This window comes from Chionomys nivalis, chromosome 1, assembly GCF_950005125.1.
Source record: "Chionomys nivalis chromosome 1, mChiNiv1.1, whole genome shotgun sequence".
NCBI classification, from domain to species: domain Eukaryota; kingdom Metazoa; phylum Chordata; class Mammalia; order Rodentia; family Cricetidae; genus Chionomys; species Chionomys nivalis.
Genome location: NC_080086.1, coordinates 190390120 through 190408181, shown reverse-complemented (window position 1 = coordinate 190408181; position 18062 = coordinate 190390120). Strand labels below are relative to the sequence as shown.

Below are 18062 nucleotides of genomic sequence, written 5' to 3'. Positions count from 1 at the left end.
CATTGGAGGTGTGAGATCTGAGATCTTTTTCCTTTTATGCTATATTCTGATACCAAGATGGTATTTTCTTTGGTGTCCTTCTGAGTAGTGTTAATGTGAAAGCCAGACATATGTTTCTCTAGATGGTAATTCTAGTTAGCTTTAAATGAGTATTGACAAAAGATATTTCTAATTTGTAATGTGTAATGAAATTTATTATAACTTTTTATTACTAAATTTAAACCAGAAGTAGCACTTCACTATGACTTCTGTAGGATTCTTGCCTATATTAATTTGTGTAATGTTTTTCCATATTTAAGAATCTTGTTCTCCTGGGTGTTGGTAGCCCACATCTTTAGTTCCAACACTTGGAAAGCAGAGGCAGGCAGATCTCTGTGAGTTCCAGGACAGCCAGAGTAGTTACACAGAGAAACCCTGTCTTTTTTTTTTTTTTTTTTTTTTTTTTGAGACAGGGTTTCTCTGTGTCTTTGGAGCCTGTCCTGGAACTAGCTCTTGTAGACCAGGCTGGCCTCGAACTCACAGAGATCCACCTGCCTCTGCCTCCCTAGTGCTGGGATTAAGGAATTAAGAGGAACTCTGTCTTGAGAAACAACAACAACAAAATATTAAAAAAATAGAATCTTCATGTGAATAATATAAATATTATTTTTAAATATAAACAATATTTTGTTAATAGATAGTCACTTTTAACTGCACCATTTACAAATATTTTTGAGAACAGGGTTTCCTATCTCAAAAGGCTGACCTTGAACTTTTGAACCTCCTGCTTTTAACTCTCACGTGTGCACCACTGCTTACTACTAGAAAATGGAGCCTAACAATGAGGTAGAAAAAAGGCTCACGCAGCAGTCAACTTTATTCAGAGCAATAAACAATTTATACTTCAAGGGTTAAGAATAATCTTGTTAATAAAGTTCTCACAAGTTCAAGCTGTACAAAATCTCAAGGACAAACTGAACGTGGCAAAAACATGTTTCCCATAGAGGCATATAAAATAACAGTAGCCCGTTGTAATGAGTAATCTAAAGTCAACTCACTCCTATCTGCTACACCTGGAAAAAGCATGAAAATACATTCTAAGAACATTTGGTGTTATTGAAGAAACTGGGGTCACAAAATTCTTGTCTTGTTTTCTTGGCGTCTTCTCACAAGCACTCAGAATTTCCTCACATGATTCTATTCTTGGACCATGTTCAGACATACCACTATACCTAGTTTTATATGGTGTGGAGAACTAAACCAAGAACTTTCTATTATATTAGGCAAGCACTCTGCCTACTCAATTATATTCTAAATGCCCATTCTGTATATGGTATGATACCTTTAACCATGTGTTTAGTTTTGCATTTGAGTCCTGTAGTCTATTAGGTAGAGAAATGACACACCTGCCTCAAGATACTCAAGACATAGTTGTTAGAACTTGTGAAAACATTCCCTTGGGAAATGGGATTTTACAGATATGGTTTTGTTAGTAGACCTTGGGGTGTGGGGATTAACTTGGAATATTATGTTGCTCTAATCTAAACAAGTACCTAAAAAGATAGGACTTTTGCCATCAATCTAAGAAATGTGGTGACAGGCAAGGATTCAGAAGGGAAGCAGTGTTGCCCCTGATGGTAGAGGAAGAGGATTATGAACTAAGGAATATGGATGACCTCTAAGAGTTGAAAAAAAGAACCTACATTGTTCCTCCAGCATCTCTATAATAGATTGTAAACTCTCCAAAGCTTAGATTTTAGCCCAAGAAAATTATGTAGAAATCTGAGATACTGGATTTGTTTTACTTTAAGCAGTGATAGGAACTAGTATATCTGAATATCTTTATATTTGTTTTAACATTTGAAACAAATGGGAAATTATGATACCACTTGATGATTTTTACTTGAAGCCATATACATATATTGGAGGCAATTCTAATAGGGTTGTAGTTAGTTCATACTTATGAAATGCTTTCCTCCTGTTAAGAGATAGGAGATATTAGATGGATTTTATAGTCCTTAATTAGTTTATTTTATAATTGATGGAAAATAGAACCAGATTTGCAACTGGTCTTTTAGCTTTTATATATATGACTCAAGTATAAAATTTAGCCATTAAGCAGTTAATGGGAGATTAATTTATTATATTTTAATGTTTACAACAGTTTACTGTTTAGTTTTGACTGATTTAAAAAATAATGGACCAAATGAAATATTCAAATGCCATTAATTCAAGTATTTAAAATATATGTAATTCAGTGTTTTCTAGTACGTTTGTGGAGTTATGTATCTGTTACCACAATTTCAGGCTCATGTTTATCATCTTACTCTTCAGAATTCTGTATGTTTTAATAGTGACTGCCTTTTCTCTCTTGCAATCTCCCAAACTGTGCAGCTACTGGTCTAATTGAGATAGACTTGTCTATTTGGGAATTGTATGTAAACCACAGATTACTTTCTTCAAATTAGTGTGTCTTCACCTTCAAGATTTATTCATATTTTGGCATATATCTATACTTTACCTTCTATTATTACACAATTCTCCCTCTGTAATCATTTATAGGTTTCACTTAACTGTTGATGGAAATTTTGGTACGTTTGCTTTTTGGCTGCTATAAGTCAGGTTACCATGAATATTCATAGATTTTGGATGGACCAAGGACCCATTTTTAGATATTATCTACAAGGTGGTTTTTTTTTTTTTTTTTTTTTTTGGTTTCTTTGTTTGTTTGTTTTCGTTTTTTGAGACAGGATTTCTCTGTAGCTTTGTGCCTGTTCTGGAACTCCTTCTGTAGACCAGGCTGGCCTCGAACTCACAGGGATGAGGTCTCATTTCATAGTCTAGCCTTTGTTATTATCTGTCTTTTAATATAGCCATTAAGTATATCGTAATATCTTACCCCTTCCTTACCAGTGTTGATTTGTGTTCCTATTGCTTATTGATATTTTAAGAGAAAATATTTTATCTCTGTTGTTTTTACTGTGTGACATAGTTCTAAAATGACATTTCTATTCATATTCCTTTTTCCCTTTCATTGAAAATAAGAGTTTTTCTTACATATCTTGATTATTGGTCAAGTACTTGCCTAGCATGTTCAAGTCTTCACCTCAAACATCAACAAAGAAAATGCACCACGTTCTTGCCCATATCTGTTGAGATTATTTTTCAATGGAAAGTCCTTTTTCCCAAATGACTGGTTTGTGTCCAGTTGATATAAAACTAGTCAGTCAGCACAGTAACTCAACCAAGTTAAGCTATTCAACTAACTAACTAACTAACTAACTAACTAACTAACCTTAACTCAGCTTTGCTCACATGCTTCATTACATCCCTTCCTTACCAGAGTTGGACTTGTGGGTTTCATGCTTGTTGAAATGTCACAAAAATCTGTTTTTGAAAATTGTTTTAACGTTTTTCTTATACCAGTTTTTAAATGCTAGTTTGATCATAGAAAAGGTATTAAAATATGACATATTTGAGAGAAGAGTCTTGTTAATTAAACTTTAGTTGAAACTTTAGAAGATCTGTATATTATGTGTGAATCTATTTTCATATTTGCCCTTAATTTTTTCCCATAATTATTGTTGTAGTTTCTAGTTTGATACTTATAGACTCATGGACTCAAATGCTGGGAATGGTCCTATTCTCCTTCCTACTGTTTCTATTTCGTGGATGATGCTGTGGATTTACTGTAAAGGCAGCCTAGTAGCACTTCCTTCCAAGACCTATATTACACAGATGTTTTCTTTGCATTGTTTTTGTATGGAAAGTATCTTCTTCCTTTTAGGCAAAGAAATTGCTTTTGAAACAAATAAATGAGAGTGTTCGCATGCCTTTTGAAGTTACTTTAAAAATGATATTTGTACTTTTGGGCATGTTTTCTAATAACTTTAATGTAGCTTGAAAGCTTTCTGATTTTGTTTTTCATTTCTTTATGCTCTGTGCATCTGGTGCCCTAGGGCGTTGAGACCTGTCCTTTCCTAGTCTTACTTCACACATGCTTCAGCTTTACTTCCTTTGAAGTCCTGTGATTTTCATTTCCCATGACTCGTAAAAGTTTGCATTTAAATAATGTATTTTTAAACACAGTGAATACAGCAGTCACAGTACACTTTCACAGTCTTGACTGATCCTAGTGTTTTCCAGAGAACACTGCTTCATTACGTCATTATTTTGGTGAGGAGAATTAGCAAATTTAATGTGTTTATTCTTCTTCACATGTGATTTATTAAACAAAGGGGTGGTACATAGTATTCATTTGTTTTATTAGTTAAAAAAATTTAAACTAACATAAAAAGTAATGGATTTATTGCATTTTATATGTATGATTGTTATATTTGCCCTGCCAGTGGTAGTCTTTAGTTGAGAAAGAATGACATATCCCAGAGTCTACTGATGTCTTTGCTAGTTTTACACAAGTACAAATTAGCCTCTTAATAATGTTAAGACTGCAGTGTTGAGAATTTGAGTAATGTTTTTGGTGAATATCTTTAAACATTAGTTTAGGAAAACAGTCTACTAAAATGATTAAAAATGAAAACTAGATTATGGTATTCAGGACCATTCAAATAGTCTGTTTTTCTCATTTTACTAAGTAAATATACTGTGGACAGGACCAAGAGCCAGGTGATCTAACTGGCTGAGAAAATCATTCAAATCTAGATGAATTTTAGTTACTTGGCTACCCCTCCCACCACAATAAGTGTTATGAAAACTTTTGAGCATTGTGTACAGAAGTTTGTGGAATTTAGATGAGTAATTTAAATATTTTCTCTTTAATAGACTTTACCATTCTGAAACCTTACTGAAATGGCCTATATATGAAAGTTGTGATAATTAAATGAGTACCATAAAAGTGAAAAATAGTTGAAACTTTTTGCAAAATGTTGTGTTTGTATTACATATATTATAGTGCAATCATTTATTAGTTTTAAATGACCCATTTATTATTTATTTTATTCAAACAAAATTTCTGAGTCTTTGGATGGAATAAACATTGTATTGTGTTTAGTTGGGTATAGAGAGGTGAACAGAACATTGTCCTTTCAAGTTTGAAGTTGAGTAGTAACTGTTGTAGAAAGAAAGGGAAAGCATGCAAAGAGGTAATCATAAACTGTAAAGGCCAGCGACGTCACTGTCAACACTGGGAAAGAATGCAAAGATGTAATCATAAACTAAAGGCTGGCGACGTCACTGTCAACACTTAGAGTTTTTTGTAACAATGGCCTTAAAGTTAACATGTATAACTTCATATAGCTGGTAAAAGGAAGACTCTAATTCAATGTGCTGAAATGAGCCTACAAATTCTGCATTTTAATCAGGTGCCCGTGGGACATTAGTATGTATGGTCAGTGGGTGATCGTTTGAGGAGCCAGACGCTGCCTATTTAAGAAGGAAAAACTTATTTAATAGGGCCTGCATTTGAAGCTCTTTACTGGATAGAATATTATCTTTTCCTAAATTATCCAATAATGTATTTGAAAGAGACCAACAGGCAACACAAATGGCTCCATAACTTGTCATGAATGACTTCAATTGGCTTTTGGTTACTGGTGGGAAGTTAGACAATATGAGATTGTACATTGGTGCTAATTAGCAAGGGACTAGATATTCTGAAAACTGAAGGTTAAGACAGCACTGATGCATTTAGAAAATTGATGCATATTGGAATATGCACTGATGCATATTAGAAGAGAGTTATATTCAGAATTATTTGGTACCTATCTAACATTGAAATAAATGTTTTTTAAATCTCAACTGTATAGTAAAATCTAGGTGGCACCCCTGTCTCCTCTAGTAGTCTGCAGGTGGGCATTTTCAGTCTTCAGAGGCAGTGCTGTGTAGGATGGAGAATCTAACCATACTGGCTGCAGATAGGCTTCTATTACTTTTAAACATGGGGATGCTTTCTTTCAAATGATGAATACAGTCCAAAATAATGAATATAAGTGTTTTGCTAAATCATTTTAGTCTTATTTTAACTGAGAGTTGGGAACTATAAAGTTTTTGCTTTCCACCTTTTTTATGACTACTTGGGGAATTTTTTTATTGTACAAACATGTATGCGTAGACATATATGTGTAGACACGTATGTGGGAAAATAATAGATATGATATTATTCCAGTTTCAGTGTTTTAGTTGTAGAAGTGATTTGTGACAAGTTATGAAAAATTAAATGCTCCAAGTAAATCATAGATATAAGTATGAAATGTTGAAGAAAACCCTTTAGAATAGTTTTGGAAAATTAGTTTCTTTTCCTATGAAATATTTGAGTATTTTTTTAAAAAGTTATAATTAATGACACAATTTTACCAACAAGCAGTTGAGTAACCTAACAATTAGAAACACCAGTTTTCCAACTATAACTTAAGCCATAAAACTTAACAGAGAATATTTATGTTTATCATGATTTAAACCTTAAGTATCTTTATGGGTTTTCTTTCCAGAGAACCAGAGGACGAAAGCGAAGCTTTGTTCCAGAGGAAGAAAAACATGAGGTTCGAATGAGTTAGTTCTCTTTACTTTTCTGAACATAGGGAGACTGTCTTGCTTTGGGTGTTTTCCGTTTTCATCCTACTCAAGAGTTTTTTTGGTTTTCTCAATGGCAGGAAAGAGTTCCTAGAGAAAGAAGGCAGAGGCAGTCTGTGTTGCAAAAGAAGCCTAAGGCTGAAGACCTAAGAACTGAATGTGCAACCTGCAAAGGGACTGGAGATAATGAGAATCTCGTCAGGTAAATCCAACACTGAGATTTTGTCTTTATGGGGCTAACGTCAAATGTCCATCATTTTTTAAAAATACCAGATACAGTACAAAATAATTACCAAACAAGTCCTTTATAAAATATTGCCTAGTGACAGTGGTGCTTCAGAAATAGATTGTATACACGTTATTTATCTGCTATACATGCTTATGCTCCAGACTTAGATATAAATCAGATTGACAATATGAATTTTGAGCAAGAGAATTCTTTTTCTCTTGAGAATAAGTTGGTAATGCTTTATATAAAGAAGCTGCAAAAATGTTTGTTCTGACTAAGATGATTATTTTTATCGCATCAGATCGGAGAGTTTCTAAAGTCTCTTAGTGTGTCATAAAAGTTGAAGTTTTCTCACATTGGTTATTACAGACTTTGATTGGCAACAACTTAATTAGCAGTTCCTTATTGCTTTCCAAAATAAATGTGTTAAATGCTTCTCTGTTATGAAATAAAGAAAGGTGAAAAGATGGCCCAGATAGACTTGATTTTTTTGTTTGATTTTCTTCTTTGTTTATTTTGTTTTATACTTTTGAAAATTTTTAAGTAGAACATGATGCCTCCCAGGAAACCCGGCTGGTGCTGCTCAGTGGCCACTCAGGGTTCAGAGACTTCCCGTGTTAGCCATTTGCATCCTTGGCTAAAAGAATGAACTACCAAAGTGCTGAGTGTGGTGGTGGTGGGGGGGTAGAAAGCAAAAGGTGCTCAGAGTTATTAGTTCTTCAGAGGACAGCGATGCAAAGGGTCACACAGTATGGACAGGAGAGTTTTTTGAGTTCCTTCAGAAATTGTGTTTAGCAAGTCTATATTCAGTTAACTGGGGAAAAAGAAAGTAAAATTTCAGAATGAACTTAAATTTGATAAAACACATATTTGTATTGTATGAGTTAGTATTTACTTTTAAAATGCTGTCATGTGTTTCAGTCACTAAGAATATAATTTCTGTTCGTGTTAATTCAAAATTATAAGTAATTGAATATAAAATAGAAAGATATCAGGCTTTTTGTTTTTTGCTTTTTACTGGTGAAGAATAGAAGAAAGTAAAAATGCCACTGAAAAAGTAAAACATTAGGAAACTGTTACTAGCTAATATTTCTTTGAAGCAATTCATTACCTTGTAGGAACAATTTCCTTGTAGGAACTTGTAAAGATTAACTCCGTTTATGGCTAAGTTCTCCCAAGTTTAAGAAATACACAGGAATATTTGTCTTCCCATTATAATTTTTGAAGACTATCAAAAGTGATCTCCTAAGCATAAATACAACATAGTGTGTCCATATTACTATGAACATTTTTTCAAATGACAGCCTCATATAATTAACAGAATTTAAGCAAAGGTAACTTCCTGGGGGCTGGAGGTAAGGTTGAAGAGATGGATGAGCTTGAGATTGTGTGAGATTTAGTGCTCGTGACTGTCCCGCAGCTGTTTGCTCCGTACACAAGACTGTTCTTCTCTTGGAGATACTCCATTGAGTCCGATGCATTTACTTTAGGGTCACTAGATTTTTACAGGGATGTGTTATTTTTGGATATATTTACCATTAGAAATGAAAACAATTTTTATTTCAAAAACGACTTTATTCTAGTGCAGTTTCAAACGTTGTCTTTTAAAAAATAGATTTCATATTTTTCTAGAGTTGATAAGATTTTTGAGCTATATGCCTTGTTTATTCCATGACTTTCTATTATAAACTTTTTATTCCTAATCACATTATTATAATATGTAGTATCTGAATTTTGTCAGTCTCTTGGAAGGCAAAAATATTTATGTTATTGTAGAATTGATGAAAAAGTAGCTTTTTGGGTTTACCTTATTAAGAGAAGAGAGCATAAATTACCTGTAATTATGGAACAGAAATTGATAAAGAAGCAGTTAAGATGTTTTCATTAATATTTTGAGATTAAGGTGGGTATGATGTAATATCACAAATGCTTTTAGTTGTAATGTTATCTTTATTGTACAAAATATGTTCAGATTAGGCACTACTGTTCTTGGATTGAAATTTTTATGTAGAATTCCATCTGCTTCATAAATTAATTTTATACTAATATTTGTTAGTTTGCCTGGCGTCTCATTTATTTTATAATTGTCACCATTATTGTTTGAAAAGGCCTGCAAAATCATTTTTGTGATCATACTGTACCTTTATCATGCATACTTTCTATTTTCAACTCTAATTTTAGCATATTCAATTTATTATTTGAATACATATTAATCATTGGTATTGAACCCATGGCTTCATTAATGATCTTTTAAATATGTCTTTATTTTTTATAAAAATATACTCAAGAGCAGGGAGCTAAATCAGTAGAGTACATGCCATACTAACACAGCAAAATTCAGTTGGATTTGTGATATTCAAAAAAGCTGGGTGTGGGATTGTGCAGGATTTTGCATATAATCCTTTGACAGGGAAGAAGAAACAGGCAGGTCTGGGGACTCACTGACCTGCTGTTGCTATAACTTTACCACGGGACTTCAGATCTCAGTGTAAAACATTGTCTCAAATAAATAAACAGACAAACAAGTGTAAACCAAAGTAGACAACAGATCTCCTGACGAACAGCACTCACACTTGGCTTACCTGCATATACACATCCAAACATCCACACGCAAACATATTGTGCATCACTCCAACATACATATACAAAACATCTCTCAGTGCCTCATTAGACATGATATTTTTCATTGTGTTTGTTTTAGATTTTCCTGTAAAGCTTAAGTTCCTTGGGATCTTAATATTATTTTACTGAAGGTAGTTTGTTATTTTCTCAAGTACTTTGAACTGACATCCATAACTCTGTAGGGTCGGTTGCTTTGAATTTGAAATGATACCTCTTTGTAATTCAGGCTGTGCACTAAAGTCCTTGACGTTTATTTTCTGTTCTCAGTGTAAATGTTTTAATGTTGAGTTTTTATGTATAATTTTTCAGGTTATTTCATATTTGCAGTTTATCAGTCAGCTATAATTAGTTGATCCCACCTGTTATTTCCTGCTTTGTCTCTAAATTTTTTTCAGGTGTTGGACAAATTACTTAGCATTTTTGTGCTTTAGTTTTTCCCCTCTATTGTAGTTGAACAGAATTGTACTTTGCTTTAGGTATCTTGTGAATAAGTGCAAAATGGTTGTAAAATTCTATGTAGCTATTAAGACAGTAATCTTGTATAGCATTGCAACGGATGTTTATGTAAGTGAGTGTTGTTGATTGGCAGATGTGTTTTCAGTGGTAAGTATTTCTGAAAATATGCATAAATATCAGAAATTATACGTACTCTAGTTTTGTTCAAAAACATTTATAGAATATGGGGGACAAAAAGAAGTTTAGAATTTGTCATTATGTATTTTTATAAAATGATTAGATTAAAATAATTTCACCAGATGAGAGAAATATGAGAATTATCAAGTTCTTTAAAATATTTAACTTATCTATAAAGCAATCTTATGGAATTGGAATTTTTTAAACAATGCTTCCATTTTACCATCTGCTTTTTTTTTTTTTTTTTTTTTTTTTTGTGGCATGATTTCTCTGTGGCTTTGGAGCCTGTCCTGGAACTAGCTCTTGTAGACCAGGCTGGCCTTTAAACTTAAAAATTACCTGAGAACTTGCTCATTAAAACTATATTCCTTTATGTTCTCAAAAATGCGCAGTTTAAATGCTAAAGGCCTACATGAGGCTTGTTAAAATTGTGGTATCTCTCTAAGCATATATCTGCCTTGATGTTCTTTATTTACCTTGCCCACTTCCCAGTAATTAATTTGCTATTTCCATCTATTATGCTCAGAAATACTTGATAAATGAATCATAGATACTTAATAAGCTTCATATAAGTATTGGCTCTTTTAAATAAAATCTCTATGATCATAAATAAATCTGAACACAGATTGGGTCACGATATAAACATACATATCTAGTGATACGGTCCTAAGGCTTGCTAGTGGAGAAATGCTCTTCAGCACATGAAGTACAGTGAACACTTGTATGTGTATGAGATTAGGAAAGGAACCTGATGCAGCCATACAAGAATAGACATGTTATAATCTTTGTATTTCAAAGTATTTGATTCTTCAAAAGATAAATTTTAGAGTCAAGAAAGTCTGTCTTCTCCATGAACTTTTTACTCTTCTATTAAATTGAGAGCAAGATGAACTATACACCTCATAATTAGCATTAATTAGGTAAACACAATATGACACCTAGTGAGAGAGAGAGACCACAAAAGTTTCTACAAAAAAAAAAGTTTCTTATCTGTGAGTTCTCTTAAGCTGGTACTTTTTATTTTATTTTTCATATAGTTGTTAATCAGAAGCATAAGGATAGAAAACAACCTGACACTATTTCAGTTTTACAGCTAATTCTCTACTCTTAAATGTATGCTGGAATTTCATTTGAGTAAGTGACAGCTTATATTGATATTGACCATTTTGGCTACAAACTTAGAATGTTAGCCTGATGCCTAAATAATGCTATGAGCACTTTTATTTCTTTCAGATTTTAAATGTGTTGCTTCTAGATGCTTTTTCCTAAACTAAATTTGATTGTATCATATACTATTAGGGACACCAGAATTTATGTATAATACGTTTTTATTTCAAATATTAATCTCTAATGAGTCTTAAGTTTTTAAATTTTTAATTAAGTTTTTTGTCCTAACCAGTGTGGAGGACTGTAAATTCCCTGTATCATAATTGAGTTTTTCTCTCAGAGATTTGTTTTGACTGATAGTGAAGCTAACTTTGGCTGTCATTTAGTTATTATTTTCAAAGGTATTTTTCCCTGTTCCCTCCTAGTACATACTAGGCCTCTGCCTACATCTGAGTTACAGCCTCAGCCCCATACCATGCTTGGTATTTTCATGTCACTTAATACCATTAAAGCTGGATTACTCAAGTTACTTTAAAAATATAATTTGCTTTTTTTTCCTTTAAGGAAAGGTAGAATTACATTTCGTAGAATTCTTAATTTTACTTTGTGTTTTTTTTTTTTTTTTTTTTTTTGGTTTTGGTTTTGGTTTTTCGAGACAGGGTTTCTCTGTGGTTTTGGAGCCTGTCCTGGAACTAGCTCTTGTAGACCAGGCTGGTCTCGAATTTTACTTTGTTTTGATTGTAGACGTGCTCCATTACTGACTTATTGGAAACTTCTAATACAGAAATTATTATTTATCTGAATGACTGTGTATTGTATGTATAATGTGCTGGTGAGGAAGCATGGGCTTGCTTGTGCTGGCAGACGCCCTGTGAACTCAGAACTCAGCCCCAGACTCCCATCTTTCTTTGTTGTTGTTGTTTATTTTGAAAGTCTCACTAAACTGCCTTCTTGCATATTTTAACAAATTATGTTAACAAATTTGACAACATATTAAATATTCCTAATTCTCATGGTAGATTGAACATAAAAGGCACAAGTTTCATAGCAAGATCCCTCTTATAACTCATAGCCTAAAACCGTCATTTGTTTAACTCTTTTAACAGAGTTCATATCAGAGGGGAAGAAAAATCCCATAGTCCAAATCTAGGCTGAATCATAAGGAATTGTTTGCATTTAAGCAAAGGTTTATAATTATGGCCACATTGTAATTTTATTTTCTTGTATTTTTAAGGTTTGACTGTGGAACGTGGTAGGGTGAGTTTGAGACAGGGTGGCCTCGGCCGGCCTGGGAATATCGACCAGATGGGCCTTAATAGGCAGTGCTTCTTGTTTTGCCTCTAGTTCCTATTTGGTGAAATTGATAGGTGTGTGCAACTGTGCCCAACAATACTTGATTTTTATGTTGTCATTATCTTTAAAACAACTTTAGACTATATTTTGAGTAGCTTCCCTTTATGTTGCTTTATAATTGATGGATTAAGCCTCTTCAAATGGAAGGCAGTTTTCTAGCCTCTCTGTGTCTCATTCTTCTATGACAATAGAAACAAATCATAAAAGTCAGTTAGACTTTTGATGAGTAAGCAGCTGTTTTGTTTAAACACCTCTTTTGGGTTCTGATTTTTACCCCTTAAGTTTTCACCCCTTCAAATATCCATATTAATTTATTTTTCTTTTTAAAACAAGATCTTTTGCTATGTAGCTGTGCCTGACTTTTATTAAAAATTGAAGGTTCTTTCTACATTTTGGGAGGCAGTATTGTGAATTGAATGATTTATAATCAGTCACTCTGTTGGCTTCAACCCTATGTTTGTTTGTAACTTGTAAACTTTGCCTTCATCTCCTCTTGATTTAATTTTCTGTTAAAACTAATAGATAATAATGCCTGTATGTAGGTTGTCTGGAACAATAAATGTGATGATATAACACATGATTAGGAAATGGCAAATGTTCCACATATACAAAGAATTACTATAATAAAACATGTACTTTTTGCATGAGTTCACATTCTACATGTTCATCTTAGCTACCCAGTAAGGTAGGCAGTTATTGCCACTGACTTGGTCTTGGTGAGAAACTAAGGCCCAAAGTCAGGTTACTTCCCAGAAGTTGTATAACTAAAAAGTAATGAATTCGAATTTGCACCATCTGGCTCCAAATTCCAAAATGCTGGGTACTTTACATTTCAGTTCATTGTTGCTTAAAACTTGTCCAAGCATGTAGCAGAACTCTTAATCCTAGCATGTGAGAGTCAGAGGCGAGAGGATCAATAGTCTAAGTTACATAGCCACACAGTGATTCTCTGTCTCCAAACAAACAAAAAAACTTGGCTTTGATAAATATATTTGTTACAGGCTAGGTGATGGTACTCATTTCATGCTGATTTTGATTTTTTTATTTGCTTGCTTAGTAGACTATCTTCATGTTTTTTCAGTTAAGTGAGTGCTAGAACCTTATGCTTTTAAGCATTGTTGTTAAGCAGATTTATTAAAACAATCTAACTATTCTTTTAACTTTATATGTCATTGTGTTATTCTTTACCTGTGTTTTATATTGAATAGGGAACACAGCACTAATGATGGGAATCGGGCTTTTTCCATGCTTCTCTGGGAACTTGATATTTGAGAAGCTAGTTACATATTAGAAAACTTTAAGGTACATCGTCATTTCCAAAGTCAACTAATATAATTACATTGTACTTGTATTATATACAATTAAATGTCACATGCGTACATCCTTAGCTCGCATATATAACATACACATTTAATGGCATCTAATTTATTAAAATTGCTGTTTGGGAAATTTTTCACTTTTTAAATTTTTATAAATGTGAATTATGTTCACATTTAAAAATATTCTGTGGTTCTTTTGTCTTAGGAATAATGCATCATTGCAGTAGGTTAAAGAAACTTGAATATAATACTGAGCTTTAGAGAGGGAAATAATTAGTTGCTACTTTAAAAACAAGAGTTTAATGTCACTACTTTCATTTTATAAGTGAACTTTGCAGATCAGATGTACCTCACAAAAGTTGGTCTTGCGAGGGGAGAAGGGAAGGTGGAGGAGAAATTGAGGGAACAGGATAGTGAGTTGGAGGAAGGACAGAGTTGAGAGCAAGGAAAGAGATATTTTGAGTGGGCTCTGGAGTCAAATTAAGCTCTTCATTTTTGAACAGCAAGTACTTTACCGAGTGAGTTATCTGCCCTACCCCAAAAATTGATTTGAAAATATCCTTTAAGTCTCACATTCCATAATTTTGTAATATTGTGTGTAAGGAAGAGAAATTTGGAGATATGAAATGTTACTCAGCTGTAAGAAATTCTGAATACAAAAAATTTTGGTAATTACTATTTTTAATATTATCAACTCATATTTTTTCTCATTTTGATCTTATATATTTTACAGACTATATTTTGTCAAAAGTCTGAGTTAATTATAAGACATTTACTTCTCATTTATTGTTTATAAAAAGGTTTGTAGTTAATTTGACAAGCTATCATCTTTGTTGAAAACAAAATAAGCTGATTTTAAAAAACACAATGAAATGTTTATAGATAAACATGACTTATGTTATCTGGTTAGGTGTCGCATATCTTTTATTGCCTGTATTGCTACGACTTTACTGGGTGATATGAGATTGCTCTTCATTTTAGTTCTTAACGATGAAACAGTTTCCAGAAGCAATTACAGAATTAGCTTTTCATACTATAGTGCATCTAATGTAATTTAAAGATAAATATAGGCGGCCCCTGTATACAGCAGTTACCTTTGTGAAAAGAGCTCCCTCGTATTTTGTTCTCGTTTTCTAGAGTGACCTCACGTTTTATTAAGAAAATGCATAATCCAGTATTGGGCGGGTGTTGTTTTTTTTTTTTTTTTTTTTATTTTATTTTTTTTTTATTAATTAATTAATTTAATTATTAAAGATTTCTGCCTCTTCCCCGCCACCACCTCCCATTCCCTCCCCCTCCCCCAATCAAGTCTTCCTTCCTCCTCAGCCCAAAGAGTAAGCAGGTTTCTCTGCCCTGTGGGAGGTCCAAGGACCACCCACCTCCATCCAGGTCTATTAAGGTGAGCATCCAAACTACCTGGGCTCCCACAAAGCCATTACATGCAATAGGATCAAGAACCCATTGCCATTGTTCTTCAGTTCTCAGTAGTCCTCATTGTCCATTATGTTCAGCGAGACCGGTTTTGTCCCATGCTTTTTCAGTCCCCGGCCAGCTGGCCTTGGTGAGTTCCCGATAGATCATCCCCATTGCCTCAGTGTGTGGGTGCACCCCTCGCCGTCCTGATTTCCTTGCTCGTGCTCACTCTCCTTCTGCTCCTCCTTTGGATCGTGAGACTTCAGGCCTATCTCACTCATGAACATCGACGCAAAAATTCTCAATAAAATACTGGCAAACCGAATCCAAGAACACATTAGAAAAGTTATCCATTATGATCAGGTAGGCTTCATTCCAGAGATGCAGGGCTGGTTCAACATACGCAAATCTATCAATGTAATCAACCATATAAATAAACTGAAAGAAAAAAACCATATGATCATTTCATTAGATGCTGAAAAAGCATTCGACAAAATTCAACACTCCTTTATGATAAAGGTCTTGGAGAGATTAGGGATACAAGGGGCATACCTAAATATAATAAAAGCTATTTACAGCAAGCCGACAGCTAACATTAAATTAAATGGAGAAAAACTCAAAGCCATCCCACTAAAATCAGGAACACGACAAGGATGTCCACTCTCTCCATACCTCTTCAATATAGTGCTTGAAGTTCTAGCAATAGCAATAAGACAACATAAGGGGATCAAGGGGATCCATATTGGAAAGGAAGAAGTTAAGCTTTCATTATTTGCAGATGATATGATAGTATACATAAGCGACCCCAAAAACTCTACCAAAGAACTCCTACAGCTGATAAACACCTTTGGTAATGTGGCAGGATACAAAATCAACTCCAAAAAATCAGTTGCCTTCCTATACACTAAGGATAAGGAAGCAGAGAGGGAAATCAGAGAAGCATCACCTTTCACGATAGCCACAAATAGCATAAAATACCTTGGGGTAACTCTGACCAAGGAAGTGAAAGATCTATTTGGCAAGAACTTTAAGTCTTTGAAGAAAGAAATTGAAGAGGATACCAGAAAATGGAAGGACCTCCCTTGCTCTTGGATTGGGAGGATCAACATAGTAAAAATGGCAATTCTACCAAAAGCAATCTATAGATTCAACGCAATCCCCATCAAAATCCCATCAAAATTCTTCACAGATCTGGGCGGGTGTTGTAAGGCAGCTCAGTAGCTGGCGTTCACCACTGCTTGTAAACAGCAGTTATTCTCAATCACAGCCTTACTTTCAGCCAGATAACCACCCAAAGTCACTGCTCTGTGCTTTCCTGAAAATGCCATAATCCTTCAAATGCCACATTAAATTGAGAGAGAGAACCATCAGTGCCTGCACAGTTATGTAAAAGGATGAGCATGAACTGAGTGAGATGTTCTGGAAGAGCAGTAACCTTTCCTGGATGTGTGCGTTTCCCATTACATTTTTGACACAAAATGTTGCAAAATGATTTAATGGTGGCATTTTGTTTTGCTGACTTTCCTTTTTTTCATTAAAAAGAAACCAAAGTTAGGTTAGAAATGTAGGGGAAGAGTAACCAAGCACTGAATTCTATAAGAATCTGTTTTCAACGTCAGTTAATAAAAATATTTAGAAATGTGCATTCCCCCCCCCTTTTTTTTTTGCATTTCAGAGTTTTTTATTAAAATTGCAGTGTTCTCTATCACGAGCTCTATTATCTAGGTTTCAAAGGATTTAAAGCTGTTTATTCACACATTGTCATTCTGCAGTTGGCATTGTTAGACTCACAAATTGGGGGTTATTTTTCCCCCTTTTATATTACCTCAGAATCATTACCTCAGTTGTATTGTCCAGGTTGCCTTTTCTACCGTTGTTTTTCTCTTCTTTCTTTCTTTCTTTCTTTCTTTCTTTCTTTCTTTCTTTCTTTCTTCCTTCCTTCCTTCCTTCCTTCCTTCCTTCCTTCCTTCCTTCTTTCTTTCTTTTTTTTTTTTTTTTTTTTTTTTTTTTTGTCAGAGACCAGCTTCTACAAAAATATCACTTACTAGGGTAGGGGCATGGGGATTAGAAAAATAAGTAAAGAGAAGGAAGATGCCAGTGTAAAAAACAAACAGAAACATGTGATAGTAGTGGGAGGGAGTTCCAGTGAATATTCAAGTCGCCTGTGTTTAGTTTCCATTTGCTTAAAATACTCCAACTCCAAAAGGTAGGAGTGAGAAAAAAACTGCATTAGCATGATACAACGAAATGGACACACCAGTTGAAGGCTGCGGGCTACATTCTTAGACATTTTATTGCTGTAACAAGACAAGTAATGCTCACACTCTAGACCAAAACTTTCTGTAGGCAAACCGCTTCCTGGGTGGAATCCATTGTTATCTCCCTAAGGGAATAGGAATTTAGTTGAGTCCTTAGACTTTTGTTTGAGGTAGAAACAGCTGTTCTTCTCTATACCTGAAATACAAGGTCTGGATATTAGCCATACCTGTTGACAGAGAGAGCAGAACTCTCTAATCTAAATCTAGGTGTGACCTTCGTTTGAGATAGAAACAGACAATAACCTTGAAGGAACAGAAGTAAATTCTAACTCTCTGACCTTTGGTAAGGGTAGAATGACAACTTTGAGCTAGCTGAAACTCTCTGACCTTCAGACAAGGTAGAAATAGACTCACATTTTTGTCAAGTAACTGTGATCATAAATGGCATTTCAACAAATCAGAAAAGCTTTATAGCTTTATTTAAATTATTAAAATTATTGCACAGACTTAACCTGCTTCACGTGCCTTTGTTTCTTATTTTGCTACCTGTGACTTAAACAGTGAGATTGTTTGCGTGGACTCCTTTGTCTAATGATGAATACCTGATAACATTGAGATTCA

The 18062-nt window shown here is 34.0% G+C and overlaps 1 protein-coding gene across 5 annotated transcripts in view; it reads left to right on the top strand.

The window, feature by feature from the left end:
- Phf14 (PHD finger protein 14) overlaps positions 1 to 18062 on the top strand; it is a 131081-nt gene that overhangs the window by 58622 nt on the left and 54397 nt on the right. For all 5 annotated transcript variants that reach the window (XM_057763956.1, XM_057763972.1, XM_057763986.1 and 2 more), the window contains 2 exons: positions 6426 to 6476; positions 6588 to 6709. In XM_057763956.1, coding sequence (XP_057619939.1) covers positions 6426 to 6476; positions 6588 to 6709 — 173 coding nt within the window. The remainder of the gene's footprint in view (positions 1 to 6425; positions 6477 to 6587; positions 6710 to 18062) is intronic.